We start from the raw sequence: 19012 nt of genomic DNA, 5'->3' as shown, positions 1-19012 counted from the left end.
TCTTGGATCCCGCATGCGACAAATTTGAAGGCGGATTATCTTATCCGTGCTTCGTATTCTCTTATCTTTGAAGTTTCTTTTGTAAACCCCTTCCCTCTGGCTTGGGCAATTAACCGAGAAAATTCCTTTTAATTTATTATTTGGTTGAAAAAAAATAGATACACTTTTAGTCAAAAGAAAATAATTGTAAATTAGTTCAAAAGTATTAAAATTAAATTAAATTTAACAAAGAATATATATTTAATTATTTTTGTAAGTAAAAACAATGTATAAAAGTAAAGAGATAAACTTTTAGTTATAGAAAATAGTTATTTTTTTTTTGCTATAATACACTAATGTATATACATTTATAAATCTACTGTCTACATTATCACTAAAAGTTTATTTGTACACACTAATATATTTTACTGTTAAAATATACTTTTNTGACTCTGTGGTTAAGACTATTAATCACTTTTTTTTTTGAATGCCCTCACTCGTGGGAAGTTTAGGATTTATCTCTAACTCCGGTCTCATCAGACGGTTTTCCATATGAGTCGGTGTACTCAAATTTGGATTTTGTTTTCTGGAGGGATGTCTCTCAAGAGGGTGATCCTGATCAACTTCTTCAATTACCATGATTTTTATGGGCAATCTGGAAGACCATAAATAAAATAAAAAAATTTAAGGTTTAGAGATCGAGACGAATGATATAATTGCTCAGGCTTTGGGCGATAAGTTACCCTGGGAAGAAGCGCTATCTTTTACGACGGTCATATCGGCTCTATCTCTGTCCTCGGATGTCCAAGTTTCTTCACCTTGTTGTCAAATTGATGGTTCTTGGAAAACAACCAATGAACATTCATGATTGGGCTGGTTGTGTTGTATTGGTGAGGAGCAAACCTTGTTGTTGGGGGCCAAGTATCTAAGACGGAGCCCCTCCCCCCTGCATTCGGAGTTAGAAGTGTTGTTGTAGGCCATGGAGCAGATACGTGATGAGTTACTCACTATGGTTCATTCCCCTGAATATTGGCCATCCTTCTTCAACTTGCTCGATGAGTTTAATACGCTGGAGTTTTTTCCACTATTCTCCATCTCTTGGATCCCGCATGCGACAAATTTGAAGGCGGATTATCTTATCCGTGCTTCGTATTCTCTTATCTTTGAAGTTTCTTTTGTAAACCCCTTCCCTCTGGCTTGGGCAATTAACCGAGAAAATTCCTTTTAATTTATTATTTGGTTGAAAAAAAATAGATACACTTTTAGTCAAAAGAAAATAATTGTAAATTAGTTCAAAAGTATTAAAATTAAATTAAATTTAACAAAGAATATATATTTAATTATTTTTGTAAGTAAAAACAATGTATAAAAGTAAAGAGATAAACTTTTAGTTATAGAAAATAGTTATTTTTTTTTTGCTATAATACACTAATGTATATACATTTATAAATCTACTGTCTACATTATCACTAAAAGTTTATTTGTACACACTAATATATTTTACTGTTAAAATATACTTTTTAGTCTTAACTACTACCAACAAATTGTCTTTATGAACACATTAAATAACCTATTATATGTCTTTTCACTTTAACATTTTTATAGTTACAAAAACGCATACGTTAATCTTACATACTTCTATCATATATATTACAATAGCAGTCATTTGAATAAATTATTTGATTGGTGAAAAAAATATGAAACGATCTTTTTTTTTTAGTTCAACAATCTTTTTCTTTATGTAAAGATGAGTATTTACATTTTTTTAGAAACAATAACTAATTGTATAATTTTCACAATCATTTTTTTATCTTATATAAAAGTAATCTTTTTCTTGTAATATAGCAACTAAAAATTAAAATAAGTAAACAATATTATTATTTTGAATTTTATGGTATATATATATATAATTTATCTTATAATTAAATTTTAAATAAAATTAAGTTTTATTTTATCTATTTAATCTTATATAAAACCTTTTTAGGTTAGGTTTTAAATTTTTACATTTTTAGTTTTTAAAATTTTAATAACTAATTGACATGTGTCAGTATCTGAATAATATAATTGACACGTGTAACGATCTTGTTAATGAGTAATTTTGTCATCAAGGTTTATATAATTGTATAATTTTCACAATCATTTTTTTATTTTATATAAAAAGTAATCTTTTATTGTAATATAGCAACTAAAAATTAAAATAAGTAAACAATATTATAATTTTGAATTTTATGGTATATATATAATTTATCTTATAATTAGATTTTAAATAAAATTAAGTTTTATTTTATCTATTTACTCTTATATAAAACTTTTTTAGGTTAGGTTTTGAATTTTTTATATTTTTATTTTTTAAAATTTTAATAATCAATTGACATATGTCAACATATTAATAATATAATTGACACGTGTTACGATTTTTTTAATGAGTAATTTTGTTATCAAGGTTTATATAATAAGATTGAGTTTTTTTTCTGCAATAATCAATGTTTACAAATTAACATTTTATACCTCTAATAGTAGAGTAGAGGTCGTAGGATGTGAGCTCTGAATTCAACTCACAGATCTATACGGGACAAATGGTATCTAGAGTCATAACATAATAGTATATCAGTATATGATCACGAATTTATATGGTATAAAACAATTTTCTTAGTAAAATGAATGTGTACATAAACAAAACAAAAAAATTGTCACGTAAAAGAAATCACACGTTTGTTTCTGTTTGTCACAATTTTGTAACCATTTTATTTTCTTAGACAAACAAAGTAGTTCAAATTGTCAAAAAAAAAAAAAAAAAANCTCGTGTGTAAAACAAGTGGGGAATGGAGCAAAGAAGTTTCACAAGTGGGCACTGAATAGTTAGGAACATGTCGGCCTCCACTTGCGTTCTCCTGCTCCTGCTGCCTTCTTTGATTTTACGAGATCACTTGTCTCAAACTCTCAACTATCGTACCAATTATGTCAATTCATCTTCTAATAATTGGACTATGCTATTTTTTTTTCACCGTGTAATAATTGGACTATATGCTACTTACTACAAAACGAAAGAGCCATTTTAAATAACACCTTACTTATTTGGAGCAAAACAAATATAATACACCTTGCTTAACGAAGAATAAGGGTAACACCTTTTCTTTTTTGGTTAAACAATATATACATTTTCTTATTATTAAACTAAGGTTTAAGAATTTGGGGTTTAAAACATTACAGAGAAGTTTGTAAAGTTATATCACAATAGCATCATAATGAACACTTTTGAATCATCCACCAGACATGAACGCACTAAGCAAATGATAACATGACGTTTGAGTCCCAAAAAGTTATTTAGTGGATTCACATATACCCTAACTAATGTTATGGAAACGAATCAACTCGATTAATATGTTGTTTCACGAATAGTTTATTGTGAATGCAGTTTCAAACGTAGTTGATTACATCAAATAACAATATTCAGCATTTCATATATTTTTGATGAATGATTGGTATGAACTTTGGTTCGAAATTTTCAGTTATAAAAACATTTTCCTACTATTATATGATTTATGAATGAGTTGTTTTTTCTTGGTAAACTAATTTTAATCGTATTTTTAAAAATCACTAGTTTTTAATACTTTTATTTTGACTAATAACTAATATCAAAGACCACAATCCTTGAAACCCAATAATAACCAAAATAAACCAATTAAACCAAAAGGATGAAATCGATTAACGAGAGAAAACCAACTTTGGCCGGTCATACATTGATTGTTGATTTTGCTCCAAAATCGCGACTTTCTCTCTCTCCAAGAGCAACAACGAAATCATCGCCTTCTCTTTAACAGTCACCGGCGATCAATCAAGCAAGACTCAATCTCCGGTAATCAGAATTTTCTTCATTCGCCACCGTCATGGCGATGACCATCGAAGGTAAAATCTAATCACCTCTGTTTCTTATAAGTATCATTTCCCGACGGAATCGATTCAGATTCAAGTCGATTTGCTCCTTTTCCTTGTCTCCTTTGCTCCATGTTCATATTCTTCCTAACGCTTTAGATATGATTCTTGAATTACTCAGATTGCGGCTCTTTTGTGCTTCATGATCTGTTAATTTTGTGAGCTAGGGTTTCTGGATTTTTTGAAATGTTCAAGCTCACTCATTGTTTGGTTTTTTCAATTTTCCGATGTGGATTGCTTCTGGAATGCTCAAATCTGCTGTTTTTTTTTGGTACAGTGTAAGTTTAAGACTTGAAGCTCTTTGATTACTATGACTTGTTATATCAGAGTGTATGTATTCTCTTGATCTTACAGATTTATAATTTCTTGGTTTTCACAGACTTGCTGGACTTGCTTTCATGTTTTCATCTAGTATCCTCCTACAGATCCTGGTACGTTTTCTATATAGCTGTCTGCTTATCTTATAACTCTTGAAGCCCGATCATACGTTGTGCTTGCTTAAAGATCATGACTTATTAAGCTTTAATACTCCGAGAGAAACCACTGAGATGAATCTTATTATATCAACATGTTTGTTTAGTTAAGTTGTAAGCTAGTCTTGCTGTTAGGTTGTGAGCTGAGGGTACGGGTCTCCTTTTGTACCCTGGTTGGTGTACCAAACAGAGTTGTGAGTCTTGGGCCTATCTTATGCTTGGCCGAGATACTTCTGAAGTAAAAAACTGTTACATTCAAACCTTATTGCATATTTGAAGTTTTGAGCTTCACTCTCTTGTATCTTGATGAACTAGCTCTGGACCAAATATTACACTTAGAATTCTTATCCTTATCACATTCCCACACTAACCGACCTTTAGTATACTATTTGCTAAGCTGGTGCAGGTGCTTACTCAGGGTCTAACTTACTAAATGACATAGACTTTCTGAAAAACTTCTCTAAACTCAAGCATCTTCTCTCGTCAACTTCTATCAAGTCCTTATATAGGTCTAGTTTGTTTTTCTTGCAATTTGATTAGAAGAAGAATGGATCATTAGATTTACATATCTGATCAGTTTTTCATATTTTGTTATTCCCTTGTTGTACCTGATTGTCCCATGCAATAAGAACACATGTTATAGTCATAATATCATATGAGAACTTTAGCGATAACTATTTGTTTATGATGGTCAGGCATGCGCGATATATGGTAACTGGTGGCCAATGCTATCAGCACTTATGTATGTAGTGGTGCCTATGCCTTGTATGTTCTTTGGAGGAGGCTCAACCCAATTCCTTACTAGTCGGGATGGTGGAGGGTTAGTTACTAAAGAGACTTTACTGCTACTTCGAATTACATGATGAAACATGGATTACCAAATTTGCTCGTCGTTTAAACGCAGGTGGATAGATGCAGCTAAGTTCTTGACGGGAGCATCGACAGTGGGGAGCCTCGCTATCCCAATCATCCTAAGGCACGCATATATGATCGAGACCGGTGCAATGCTCATAGAATTCACATCGTTCTTCATATTCATTTGCACTGTCATGTGTTTTCACCGGGCTAGTCTTGATGATGACTGGTAGGTAACAGAGAGCCTTGTTGCTCGTGATTTACTAATTGGATTCGTATGAGTTATTATGAACCCGAGAAAAAAAAAAGTGGTTAGGAAAGTTGTGTTCTTCTCACTCTTTTGTAAAGCTTTGTATCAATCAGTGTCTGTGTAAAAAGTTGTATTCATCATTGTGAATGTTTTCTGGAAACAAGAAGTGCCAACAATATGCGGTTTCACATGTTCAGGGAACAGTTTTTCGTTGCAGGATTATAAGTTTTGGTTTTTAAATCTGCTGCAGTCTTACTTTCATGTACATGAACAATTAAGGAAGCAAAAAAGGTAGATTTGGTACTTGCATATCAAGAAACGAGAGTAAATCCCTAATATGTTGAGATGGTCTGTCACACCTCTCAATCACAACTGGATTCTTCAAGAAGACCCTCGTTAATTAGGATTGGATTCGTGATATAGAAAATTGTAAAACGATAGTAACAGAAGAAAGTCGCTATGGTTTGGGAGCTACTATGGTTTTCGATTTTCCGCGGATCTAATTGGACTGACCGTTTGAGACATATTGCGGCCAAGCAGCTTACGACGTTGGAGAAGGTGGATATCTCAAATCTGTGATATACGGAGAATTAGCTCCGGATCTCTTGGAGACCCACTTTTGTTCTGTTTGTATATTCCAAGTTTAGTGCAACTACGAATCAACAACCAACGGGGCAAAAGGAAAGAAAGAGATTATTATTAAGTAGTTACATTTGCAATGCTCTTGACTTGTTTCTGGTACCATCTCCCTCCTGAACAAAAGACTACTTCTAGTCAAATAATTTACTTTGTGTTTAATACTTTATAAAGAAGTTTGTTTTTGCATGTTTTTAATTGCCCATGTCAGTTTTTAGATGATATTAATGCATGAGTTCATGTCGAAGTAGAGAATTTGAGTTCAAAGGCAACACACGTTTTGACTTGATGTGTCAGTGCGAGAGCATCACCAGGACCTAGACTTGAATTGATGATCCTTTCGAACCTCTTTTTTTCTTGTTTGTCTTTAAGATTTTAGTAACAGAGTTGAATTATTATTTCTTGATTTTATAATTAAAAAAGTTAATAATATACGTCCGAAGGCCCTTTAAGCCCGTGGACTAACAACAATAAGCCTCATAAGGGTAGAACGTAATTTCATGGAGATCAACCCTACTTCATATCTGTATATATATATATCTTCGTGAAGCTCTTCACGGACTTAGCCGTCGTCTTCTAGTTTTGTAATCGTTGTTCTGAAAGTTTTTATTTTATTTTTATTAAGTCTCTCTTTTAGTTACATCATTGTTTCTTCACGAATTGTTTTTCGATCGCTCCTTTTGTATTTTTAAATGGAACTTGTTTTTTTTTCTTTGATTTGTTTTTTTAAAACACGGCGAAGGATGATGATTCAATTAGATGTGCGAATGGAGATTATTAGTTTCTCCATTTTGAGCTTAAAACTTTTATTTGGCAATTTTTTCTGACTTCGCCGATTTTGTTTTTTTTTTTTTATATTGGAATTTTTTTTGGGAGGAGGAATGGTTTTATGATGATGAATGAGGATTCAATTAGATGTGCGAATGGTTTCATCATGAACTCAAAAACTTTATTTGGCAATTTTTATCTGACATCTCTCCCATATCTCCAAAATTATCCGTTAAAGTACTTTTGGTTAAAGACATAGTTTATAACGATGAGATTTAATCGAGAAACTTTTTGTTACATATCTATTTTGCTTATCTGATATTCTGATTACGCCATTGAAAAACACTACGCTGTAAAAGTAATGGCAATGGAGTTGCGCAGAACGATCATGCTGTCAAAGGCGCCATACCAAACTGTCCCGCTGTCAAAGGAGCCGTACCAAACGACCCCTCTGTCAAAGGCGCTGTACCGGACAATCCGCGGCCGTATGCGATGCACCGGACAATCCGCAGCCGTAGGCGACGCACTGGACAATCGCAGCCATAAGCGACGCACTGGACCGTGAGGCGTCCTGGTCTCTTGATCTCGTTGTGGCGCCGTTGCCTGATTTCGTTGAGAAGATCCGGCGAGAACATCGTTCGTAGGCTTCGGTCGAGACCGTGAGGCGTCTCGGCCCCGCTGCCCCGCAATGGCGCTTCTACTTTCGATTCGCTTTGTTGCTCCAAGGTGGAATCATCCGGCGTCTCGATGCGCTGGTCCCCTTGCTCGCCAGACCTGGACTAGACCGTTAGGCATCTTGGTCCAGCTTCCACCCCGATCGTGTTGGCGGAATGACAACGCGCTTGTTTTGAAGGAGACCGCGTGCTCGTGATGTCTCGACGTGTTGGTCCCCTTGCTCGCCAGACAGACCTGGACTAGACCGTTAGGCGTCTTGGTCCAGCTTCCACCCCGATCGTGTTGGCGGAATGACGAGGCGCTTGTTTTGAAGGAGACAGCGTGCTCGTGATGTCTCGACGCGCTGGTCCCCTTGCTCGCCAGACCTGGACTAGACCGTTAGGCGTCTTGGTCCAGCTTCTACCTCGATCGTGTTGGCAGAATGACGACGCGCTTGATTTGAAGGAGACGGTGTGCTCGTGATGTCTCGACGCGCTGGTCCCCTTGCTCGCCAGACCTGGACTAGACCGTTAGGCGTCTTGGTCCAGCTTCTACCTCGATCGTGTTGGCGGAATGGCGACGCGCTTGATTTGAAGGAGACGGTGTGATTGTGATGTCTCGACGCGCTGGTCCCCTTGCTCACCAGACCTGGACTAGACCGTTAGGCGTCTTGGTCCAGCTTCCACCCCGATCGTGTTGGCGGAATGACGACGCGCTTGTTTTGAAGGAGATAGCGTGCTCGTGATGTCTCGACGCGCTGGTCCCCTTGCTCACCAGACCTGGACTAGACCGTTAGGCGTCTTGGTCCAGCTTCCACCCCGATCGTGTTGGCGGAATGACGACGCGCTTGTTTTGAAGGAGATGGCGTGCTCGTGATGTAGCTGTGGCGAACTCGCGACGTGCTTGCGGGATACTATCGAGAGAGTCATGAGGTATGATGTTGGGGCAGATCATATTTGAAGCTCGGCGATGACGGTATGGCGAGATGGCGGGGCGAGATGGCGAGATGGCGTGGTGAGATGGTATGGCGAGATGGCGAGATGGCGTGGTGAGATGGTATGACGTGATAGTTATCTCGGTGCGTCCTCGAGGTCGTGACGCGTGGTTGACTAGTGCGTTTGTCAAAGTTGGTCGCGCGCGTGTCTTGATTCGGAAACGAGTTAGACTTTGGTGATGTTGCGATGGTCATGGACGCGCGGGATGTGCGGGAGGTAGCGTGACGACTTGGCGGCGCCATTATCTTTCCGGGGCATGTCGAAGTGGAGGTAATTTGTCCGCGTGGTGGTCCAGGGCGAGGTGACTAGTCTGCGTATATGTTGAAGGTGTTTGTCCAATCGGCATGTTCAAGACTTAGCGAGGTCAAGGTCATGTTTCGAGAATTGGCGCCTTGGCGAGGTCAAGGCTTATACCGTCGAGACTCTGCGAGATCGTGGCTTTTGGTGATGAGGCGACGCAATGGATATGTACAGGAGTGCTTATTTTTAGTGGCGAGATATGACAGTACGCCGCAAAGTGTGGAAAGCGAGACAGTACAATACGCGGGACGGTGATTGTGCGCAGTGTGTAGTACATAGAGAACCCTGGTGTAATCGATTTATCTCGTATATTGGCGTTTTCGTTGTGATTTGTCGTTCCAATATTGAGCGGTTGCATGGTTGGTTTTGCAAGGTTTCGCCTCATGACTTGAGGAGATAATGTATTTGATGATGTTCCGGAAGAGTTTGGAAATGATCAGTATCGCGCGCTAAAGAGAAGTTTTGACGACACAAAGAGACTGCCCGATGCCGTGCTATGCTGATTTGTTCGACGAAGTTGGTCATACCAATCAGCATAACATGGCATCAGGCAGTCTCCCATTAAACCGGTCTAGTGTCGTCGAAACCTCTCTAGCGCGTTATACTGATCATCTCCAAGCTCTTCCAGAACATCACCAAAGACATCATCTCCTGAAGCCATGGCGCGAGGCAAAACCAACCAGACAACCAGTCAGTATTGGAGCGACAACAAAGTTATCTGCATACAACACACTGCGAACCATCACTATCCCGCATATTGTACTGTCTCGCATATTGTACCGTCATATCTTGCCATACCATCACACCTTAGCACGAATCGATATATCGAAACTTGTCTCGAGCACGCAATGACACTTCAGCCATCTCTCGAGTCTCTGCGCCATCAGCACGTCCTCATATCAGGACTTGCGCGCAACCTTGCCACTAAAAATACGTGTTCCCGTACGATGTCTATTGCGTCACCACATCACCTCGTCACCAAAAGCCTCCATCTCACAGAGTCTTGGCGGTATGAGCCTTGACCACGACCAGGAAACCGAGACACCAGGACAAATCCTTGAGCATACCACCAAACAGAGCCCATCACTCCATCTCGCTGCGCCATCTCGCCAAGGCCATCGAAGCTACGCGCGGAGACAATCTCAAATCCTTAATACGGAGCTCGCCGATCTCGAACCCGCAACATCGATCTCGTTAAGCCCCGAGCTCGCCAACCCTTGTACTCGTCACCTTGATCTCGCCAACACATACGAGCAAGCCATCTCGCCTAAAATCGAAAGCACTCATACGCGGACTTCCACTGCGTTGTCTCGACACCACATCGCCGAGACCTCTGAGAAGACCACGCATCACATAACGATAAGTTGCACACGCTCCCATTCCCATTCAACACGTCACTCCGCACAAGTCTCTTGATAGTGTCACGCCACCTGCGCGATGCCAGCTCACCACCTGCGCGATGCCAGCTCACCATCTGTGCGAGACTAGCATGCTATTCCCGCAAGTCAAACACGCCACAGCTAATTCTCGAGCACACTATCTCCTCAGTCGGGCGACCTATCATCCATCCGGCATAGCACCATCATGACCCGATCGACGATTGGACCGAGATGCCTAACGGTCTCGGCCAGATACGAGTTGCGGCTAGATAAGAGATGCGGCCAACAGAGAAGGGACGGCGGTGGCAAGGAATCATCCACGACGTAGTGGCACTTGGGCCGAGACCCCTCACAGTCTCGGTCGGATCTGGCGAGAACAAAGCCACCACATGACGAGAAGGGCTGGGCGTCTGGAGAACGGCTGGCGGCACACGATGACGGAAGAGCTGGGCGAGAGGAGGCCGTAACCGGCGGTGGAGGACCACGTCCGGCGAGGAGGCCATGGCAAACGGCGAGAAGCCATGATCGGCTAAACCAAGAACCATACATCCAAAAATAAAGTAAAAATAGAAGAAGATAAGGAAGCGAGAGAAGGAGAAATTACCTTGTGGAGGAGATTCTCAAGAAGTTTAGGGCCTAAAGTCATAGATCTGGCCCATTTGGCCGTAGGGGCAAAATTGTCATTTGTGGAAAAGACAGAGGGGACCCTAGTTCAGTGACCCACTATAAATTTCAAATGTCATTGTCAGAGTTTTGGATCCAAAATCTTGGCAATCAGATAGAAAAGAGCAATTATTACCGTATTAACTCCGCTTAGATCTCATTTGAAATTCTACGTTAATAAAATGACCAGGTCTGATTCATCCCCATTAATTTTAGAATAATTTCTTAAACATCATTTGTCGCTTATGACGCTTTTGAATCTATCCATAAAGGTCTGCAACGATTAATTAGGTTTCTGGTACATTGTCCACAAGTACACAAGTACAACGATTAATTGGGTTTCTGGTACATTGTCCACAAGTTGGCGTTTGAAGCGGGCATGTGCATTTAACACAAGTGATGCTGAATAAAAGCTCTCGTAGATACCCGTAGCTATCAATCAAATTGGCCTCCAGTTTTGAAAACTAGTTCAGCGCTTCGCCTGACAGATTCTCGAGAAATAGCTTCCTGCATCCTCTTCCTTTGCGCATTCCTACTCACAGCGTTGATCGTGCGCTTTTCCCCTTGGATGGATTTCACCAAGCAGGATAATCTTCACCGGGTTTGTCCAAAACCTTCTTGAGCAAACAGTACTCATCATTCTCCACCAACCTTGCAAAACCGATCAAGCAATCAGTGACGAAGGAGCACCGAATCTCATCAAAACACCGTCCGATGGCGCACCACTCGTGCTCAGAAATCAAGCATCAAGCGTCACCCGCTGATAGTCACCGCACCAAGACCACCCTCTACGTGCACCATAGACCCTCGCACCAGAAGCACGCTCCGAGTGCGCACCGAGCATGCTATTCAACCCGCGTCGTCCTCGTATGTGCCTAGCTGCGCAAAGAAGTCACCACCATTCTGGAATCAACGGTCTTGAGACCTTTCTAGAGTTTGTAAGGCAGCGTTCGAGGCGCCTTTAATCCTGAAAATTGAGTGGTGTTGAATGAACACAACTGTGAGCGCTCTATAATTGTCGATAGAGTTGGACTTGAGTCGAGAGAACCAGTTTAGTGCTTCACGGTTAGATTTTCGGCCAAGAGCTGACAGCTTCTGGCGTCTTCCTCCTCAAGAGTAAAGTAATGAGTGGTGAACGTGGAGACTCATTGATTTGAGGTAGAGTTTCAGGTATGTTGTACTGTTGAGGGCGATATTTTGGTTTTGCTGGAGTACCGAGCTCAAACATCCGAGATGTGTGCGGTGAATGGAGAACGCTTCACCTCCTCCAAAACCTTTTCTAGCTCGGGCACCGCGCTGACGGCCATATGCATTTGTGTTGAAAATTTTCTTCATCTACGGATTGACTTGTCAGGTTTTTGGCCATTGACTTGTCAGGTTTCGGCTATTTGGAGGGTTCTCGCAAGATGCTCAAGTTTTATCCATTACTTAAACAGAAAATTATGCGTAATTCTATTTTTCTTAAAACGTTAAGCAGAAAATGCTAATAACAAAAGTTTTTCTCCGTTGGTTCTTCAAATAAAAATAATTTCTTGTAAGCAAAATATGAATTCAAACCGATGAAAATTGAACTACCAAATCTTTCAAATCATTACATGAATTGTGTAAAGGTCTCTCTGGAGCCATTTTGTTGAGCAAATAAGGTATATATTCAAAAATAAATGAAAGCCTTGCTTTGACCCATAAAAAAAACAATTATAGAATAGAATCTTCATTTGATTCGAATTAAAACTCCAAACCTTGACATTAACGGAAAGAAATAAACCTGTAATTAAAACTCAGACCTGGTCATTTTTTTAAAAAGTGTGAATTTTCGTTACAGTCCAACGGTAACTTTGGGAGAGAGAGAGAGAACGGGTTAAAAAAAAGACAAATAAACAAAACTCACTCATCCACCGTTAGATTCGAAGTTTATCATCCAACGGCTAGAAATCTAATCCCGCTTATCATTTGACCGTTGCCAAATTATGCTTTATTGGCTCCGCTCCTCTCCTCTCTTCCCCTTAATCAATCTCTCATCCCTCTTCTCATATACTTTCAGATTCTCTCTACAGAGAAAATATAAAAGAGTCTTTGAAAAACACCGACAGAGAAAAAAAGATCATGCCGACTAGACCTGTTCTTCGTCCTCAACCCGTTAGAGGTTTGTTTCGCCGATCAATCTTTGTTCTTTTTCTTTTGGGTCCTAATTGACCAATTCCGTTGTTGATTTGGTTGCTTTATGTGAAAAAATTCAGGTGAACCCAAGAACCGTCGTGCTCTTGGTGACATTGGAAACATCGATTCTCTTCCCGGTGTTGATGGAGGAAAGATCAATCGACCCATGACTCGTAACTTCCGTGCCCAGTTGCTAGAGAACGCCGCCGCCGCCGCTAATAAAAAGGTCTCTTTTTTATTCTTACCAGATCTCTTGTGACTCAGAGATTCTTAAATCTTACTTTGTTTTTTGTATTCTCTCTCGTTGCAGGATCCAGTTCTTGATGGATCTAAAGTTGTTGTTGTTACCAAGAAACAAGAAGTTGTAAGAGCGGTTCAAAAGAAACCACGAGGCGGTGATAAGAAGGAGCCGTCAAAACCTATTGAAGTCATTGTGATTAGTCCTGATACTAACGAGGTTGCGAAAGCTAAAGAGAGTAAGAACAGTGATGCGGCTGTGTTGTCTCATAAGAAAGTTACTTACTCTTCGGTTCTCGATGCTCGTAGCAAGGTTAGATTCTTTGATTAATGATTCTTCGGTTTTGTCATATTGTTATCATAGTGTGCAATGTTCTGATTGATTTGTATACACACACTTAGGCTGCTTCGAAGACTTTGGATATCGATTCTGTTGACAAAGACAATGATCTTGCTGCTGTGGAATATGTTGAGGATATATACACTTTCTACAAAGAAGTTGAGGTACTTATCATAGTCAAAACCCTCTTTTGTTTATACTTATGGATGAGTTATGTGAACTGTTCTTTAATCAAGCTTTGTTCTTTGTTGCAGAATGAGAGCAAACCTCTGATGTATATGCATACACAACCTGAGATTAATGAGAAGATGAGATCAATCCTTATAGATTGGCTTGTAGAAGTTCATGTCAAGTTTGAACTCTCCCCTGAGACTCTCTACCTCACTGTCAACATCATTGATCGTTTCCTGTCTTTGAAACCTGTGCCTAGAAGAGAGTTACAGCTTGTAGGTATCAGTGCTTTGCTCATTGCTTCCAAGTACGAAGAGATCTGGCCTCCTCAGGTTAATGATTTGGTATACGTGACTGATAACTCCTACATCAGCAAACAGATTCTAGTGATGGAGAAAACAATATTGGGAAGTCTCGAATGGTACTTGACAGTTCCAACACCATATGTGTTTCTTGTGAGGTTCATCAAAGCATCAGGTTCTGATCCGAAATTGGAGAGCATGGTTCATTTTCTTGCTGAGTTGGGTTTGATGCACTACGACAGTTTGATGTTCTGTCCTTCCATCCTTGCTGCATCAGCTGTCTACACAGCCAGATGCACCTTGAACAAGACTCCTGTTTGGACTGATACACTAAAGTTCCACACAGGCTACTCTGAATCTCAGCTCATGTTAGTCTTCTTTCTTTCTTTCTTTCAAACAACTTTGTGATTCATTATGTTTTGTATATTAATATCTCTTATATCTGTATGTGTTGTTACCAGGGATTGCTCAAAGCTTTTAGCTTTCGTTCACTCGAGTGTTGAGGAGAGCAGGCTACAAGGTGTGTTTAAGAAGTATTCAAGACTTGGAAGAGGTGCTGTTGCTTTGATTTCACCAGCCAAGTCTCTTCTGTCGTCTGATCCTTGAACAAGTCTTGAATGAAGAAGTCTCCGTCTTGCAAACTCTGCATCTTTAGTTTCTCTATTACCTTCTTACTAATATGTAAAGGTTATGGATTCATGCCAAGAAATAATGTTTCTGTATGAATTCAAAAGTATCAATAATGAATTCTTCTTCTCTTCTATATCATAATCATTTTGGTCTTGATTCCAACATATTATTAACTGTGGAGTCAAATTCGAATTAAACTGATCTGTTGAAAAGAAAATTGTTCAGCATGAGACCAAGCACGATCAATGTTAACATTGCCAGTTTACTCTCAAGAGTCAAGACCACAAAATATCAAATTTGCTTATTCCTACAAAACTAGATCAAGAAGAATTATCATTTTAATGATTTTCGCATAATCAAACTAAAACGACGACGTATTGGGTAATCAAAAGGGCTGAGGGTATTTACGTCATTTATTAGGGGAACTCCGATGTAACCCTAATCTATAAAGAAGATTTGTAGCGCCGTGAGTGTCTTCCTTCTTGTCTATCACTGAGCATCCAAAAACCTTAAGCGTTTCGTCTCTTCTCATCCATTTTTGAAGATGGTAAGCTCTTTCTCTCCTCCAAACACTTGTTTCTTCGGGAGAATTTGGTTTCTTGCGTTAGTCTGTAGGGAACTTTAGATCTGCGATGAGATTATTTCACTAAGTTTTGCTAGTTTCTAATGTTCCATACTTTCTAGGTTCTGTAATTGGTGGATCAAATGATGTTTCAGCTATATGCGATATTGATCTTTGCTTGTCTTGTTCTTAGTTTGAGGGTTGTCTGATAAGTGTTAGACCAGTGGTGAACAATTTGTTTCTCTAATGTGTTTTGCTCTCTCTCTCTTTTATAGTCGTCTAAGAGAAAGACTAAGGAGCCAAAGGTCGAGACTGTGACTCTTGGACCTACTGTTCGTGAAGGAGAGCAAGTTTTCGGTGTTGTTCACATCTTTGCTTCATTCAATGACACTTTCATTGTAAGCTTTTGCTCTTTGATATTCAATGTTCGTATGATTATTATACCTTCTGTGAAATGAGTTCATGACATTGCCTTTGAATCACTTTTTTTTTGCAGCATGTGACTGATCTGTCCGGCAGGGAAACTCTCGTTCGTATCACTGGTATGTATCCTTTCTATTCTTTGCAGTGCAATGATCAATGCNTGTTTAAGAAGTATTCAAGACTTGGAAGAGGTGCTGTTGCTTTGATTTCACCAGCCAAGTCTCTTTTGTCGTCTTCTCCTTGAACAAGTCTCCGTCTTGCAAACTCTGCATCTTTAGTTTCTCGATTACCTTCTTCTTACTATGTAAAGCTTTTGGATTCATGCCATGAAATGATGTTTCTGTATGAATTCAAAAGTATTATTAATGAATTCTTCTTCTCTTTCTATATCATAATCATTTTGGTCTTGATTCCAACATTAACTGTATAGTCAAATTCGAATAAAAATTGATCTGTTTCAAAAAAAGTTTTTCTTCATGAGACCAAGTACAACGATCAATGTTTAACATTGCCAATTTACCCTTGTTGGTGAATTTTGCTGCTCAGTCTCGGACCACAAAATAACAATTTGCTCATTACAAAACTAGATGAAGAAAAATTAAGCCTAAAGTGTAATTTTGCTGCTCAGTCTCTATTACCTTCTTACTATATGTAAATGTTATGGATTCTTGCCAAGAAATAATGTTTCTGTATGAATTCAAAAGTAGTATTAATGAATTCTTCTTCTCTTCTTCTATATTTTGGTCCTTATTCTAACACTTTATTAACTGTGGAGTCAAACTCGAATTAAACTGATCTGTTGAAAAAAAAATTGTTCATCATGAGACCAAGCACGATCAATGTTAACATTGCCAGTTTACTCTCAAGGGCACAAAATATCAAATTTGCTTATTACAAAACTAGATCAAGAAGAATTTTCGCATAATCAAACTAAAACGACGACGTATTGGGTAATCAAAAGGGCTGAGGGTATTTACGTCATTTATTAGGGGAACTTCGATGTAACCCTAATCTATAATAAAGAAGATTTGTAGCGCCGTGAGTGTCTGCCTTCTTGTTTATCACTGAGCATCCAAAAACCTTAAGCGTTTCGTCTCTTCTCATCCATTTTTCAACATGGTAAGCTCTTTCTCTCCTCCAAACACTTGTTTCTTCCGGAGAATTTGGTTTCTTGCGTTAGTCTGTAGGGAACTTAGATCTGCGATGAGATTATTTCCTTAAGTTTTGCTAGTTTCTAATGTTCTATACTTTCTAGGTTTTGTAATTGATGAATCAAATGATGTTAATTATGTTTCAGCTATATGCGATATTGTCTGGTTCTTAGTTTGATAAGGGTTAGACCAGTGGTGAACAATTTGTTTCTCAAATGTCTTTTGCTTTCTATCTCTGTGTTTATAGTCGTCTAAGAGAAAGACTAAGGAGCCGAAGGTCGAGACTGTGACTCTTGGACCTACTGTTCGTGAAGGAGAGCAAGTGTTCGGTGTTGTTCACATCTTTGCTTCATTCAATGACACTTTCATTGTAAGCTTTTGCTCTTTGAGATCCACAGTTCGTATGATTATTATACCTTCTGTGAAATGAGTTCATGACATTGCCTTTGAATCACTTTTTTTTTTTTTTGCAGCATGTGACTGATCTGTCCGGGAGGGAAACTCTCGTTCGTATCACCGGTATGCATCCTTTCTATTCTTTACATTGGAATGATCAATGCGATCTGAATCTTTTTTAAATAAATTAATTTGTAGGTGGAATGAAGGTGAAGGCTGATCGTGATGAGTCCTCTCCTTATGCTGCTATGCTTGCAGCTCAAGATGTTGCTCAAAGATGCAAGGTTAGACCATTAGTCAATATTCATGATTTTTTTTTCTTTAATGACATTGAGATTCTGGATGATAATCTCTAATGTCTATATGTTGTTACAGGAGCTTGGCATCACAGCCATTCATGTGAAGCTCCGTGCTACTGGAGGAAACAAAACCAAGACTCCAGGTCCTGGTGCTCAGTCTGCTCTCAGAGCTCTTGCCCGTTCTGGCATGAAGATTGGTCGTATAGGTAACATAGAATCTGAATTTCATTGTCTTTTTTTTTTTTTTGTGTGTGTGTAGACAACAAATTGTTACTTTTGATTGGTCATGAAAACTGAATCGTTCTTGAATGTATTTTGCAGAGGATGTGACTCCGGTTCCCACAGACAGTACACGCCGAAAGGGTGGACGAAGAGGAAGAAGACTCTGATTTCACGATGTGGCCCATCATCATCGTTCAATTGTGCCCTTGACTCTCTCTGTATTTTCTTGGGTACACTTCGAAGTTAGTTTTGTCTCTCTCCAGTTTATCTTTCCAGTTGCTTCAAGAACGTTATAAGCTGTGTTTTTCTTCGACATTGTATTTGGAGTTTTTTTTTGGTAATGAGAAAAAATGATAGTGAGTGATTGATCACTTTGTATTACTGTTATTTTGTGTATTGCTATTTTGCATTTCTCTCTTAATCTCTTTTCAACTTCAGATCATAGAATCCCTTATGCGATGGGTGCCTTTTCAAACCAGACTACAAAGTCGCATGCAGTTTTTGATAATTTTTTCTGTCATGGATCTGTAACCAAACCAATCTAGATTGTTATCATAATGCGTTTTTGAAATCAATAATTCAACTAGAATGCAATCAATTTATTTATAATGAAAAAGAGTTGATGTGTGGTGAATACAATTTACTACGAACGGAGAGATTGTTTGATTAGTGCTGTTCCTTTTGTTTCTTTTAAGCTCCAAAGGTTCATTGTTATTAACCTAACTCACCTTCAAACTAATGCACAGCCATGTCTAGGCATCCTCCAGTGTTGGCTAGATGTTTTTAATCAGCAGTGGAAATTGGTTGAAGTTTGTAAATGTTGGATTTGATACACAGGTCTGGTTAACTGCAGAAAGAAGTGTCCAAAACCAGGTCTGATTTTTGTGTTTGCTTCCAAGCAAGTTAAACATGTTTATGTAGCAACTAGCAAGTGATTGGAATTTGGAACTTTTATTTGTTTTTTGTACACATCTTACATATGAGACTCTACATGAACGAGAAATGCTGACTTAGACCTTTTGTCAGATCATGGTTTCAAATTCAAGTTTGGTGTATTCTATTAAGGTTTTTGGTTAATAATATTCTATATCTCCCTTTGTTCACAGAGGGTGTTTGGTCTAGTGGTATGATTCTCGCTTCGGGTGCGAGAGGTCCCGAGTTCGATTCTCGGAACACCCCGTCTGTTTTAATTTTATAAATCATATTACAACAAGCCTTTTTAGCGATTTGGGCCTTG

The 19012-nt window shown here is 38.9% G+C and overlaps 3 protein-coding genes and 1 non-coding gene across 7 annotated transcripts; all 4 read left to right on the top strand.

Moving 5' to 3' along the window:
- Window positions 3707-5706, top strand: LOC104745359 (vacuolar protein sorting-associated protein 55 homolog). Of its 2 annotated transcripts, none has more exons than XM_010466565.2 (4): window positions 3707-3885; window positions 4292-4343; window positions 5081-5205; window positions 5290-5706. In XM_010466565.2, the coding sequence occupies exons 2-4, from the start codon at window positions 4311-4313 to the stop codon at window positions 5471-5473; spliced, it is 342 nt and encodes a 113-aa protein (XP_010464867.1). In that variant the 5' UTR covers window positions 3707-3885; window positions 4292-4310; the 3' UTR covers window positions 5474-5706. The 2 variants fall into 2 exon arrangements, with proteins under 2 accessions (XP_010464867.1, XP_010464866.1); XM_010466564.2 differs by lacking the exon at window positions 3707-3885 and adding an exon at window positions 3893-4190.
- Window positions 12894-14855, top strand: LOC104745356 (cyclin-B1-3-like). Its single transcript, XM_010466560.2, has 6 exons — window positions 12894-13028; window positions 13123-13268; window positions 13353-13592; window positions 13682-13783; window positions 13874-14460; window positions 14554-14855. Exons 1-6 carry the CDS (start codon window positions 12989-12991, stop codon window positions 14696-14698), a joined length of 1260 nt encoding a protein of 419 aa, XP_010464862.1. The 5' UTR covers window positions 12894-12988; the 3' UTR covers window positions 14699-14855.
- LOC104745357 (40S ribosomal protein S14-2-like) lies at window positions 15179-18156 on the top strand. 3 transcript variants are annotated; one of them, XM_019237310.1, is made up of 6 exons: window positions 15179-15269; window positions 15560-15682; window positions 17332-17377; window positions 17453-17538; window positions 17630-17759; window positions 17875-18156. In XM_019237310.1, exons 1-6 carry the CDS (start codon window positions 15267-15269, stop codon window positions 17940-17942), a joined length of 456 nt encoding a protein of 151 aa, XP_019092855.1. In that variant the 5' UTR covers window positions 15179-15266; the 3' UTR covers window positions 17943-18156. The 3 variants fall into 3 exon arrangements, with proteins under 3 accessions (XP_019092855.1, XP_019092853.1, XP_010464864.1); XM_019237308.1 differs by lacking the exon at window positions 17332-17377 and adding an exon at window positions 15781-15826; XM_010466562.2 differs by lacking the exons at window positions 15179-15269; window positions 15560-15682 and adding exons at window positions 16740-16826; window positions 17106-17228.
- Window positions 18883-18954, top strand: TRNAP-CGG. Its single transcript has one exon. It is a non-coding gene; the product is annotated as a tRNA-Pro (tRNA).

Source organism: Camelina sativa, chromosome 15, assembly GCF_000633955.1.
Source record: "Camelina sativa cultivar DH55 chromosome 15, Cs, whole genome shotgun sequence".
Taxonomy (NCBI): domain Eukaryota; kingdom Viridiplantae; phylum Streptophyta; class Magnoliopsida; order Brassicales; family Brassicaceae; genus Camelina; species Camelina sativa.
Note: the sequence above shows the minus strand (reverse complement) of the source record. Positions and strands in the feature narration are given on the sequence as shown.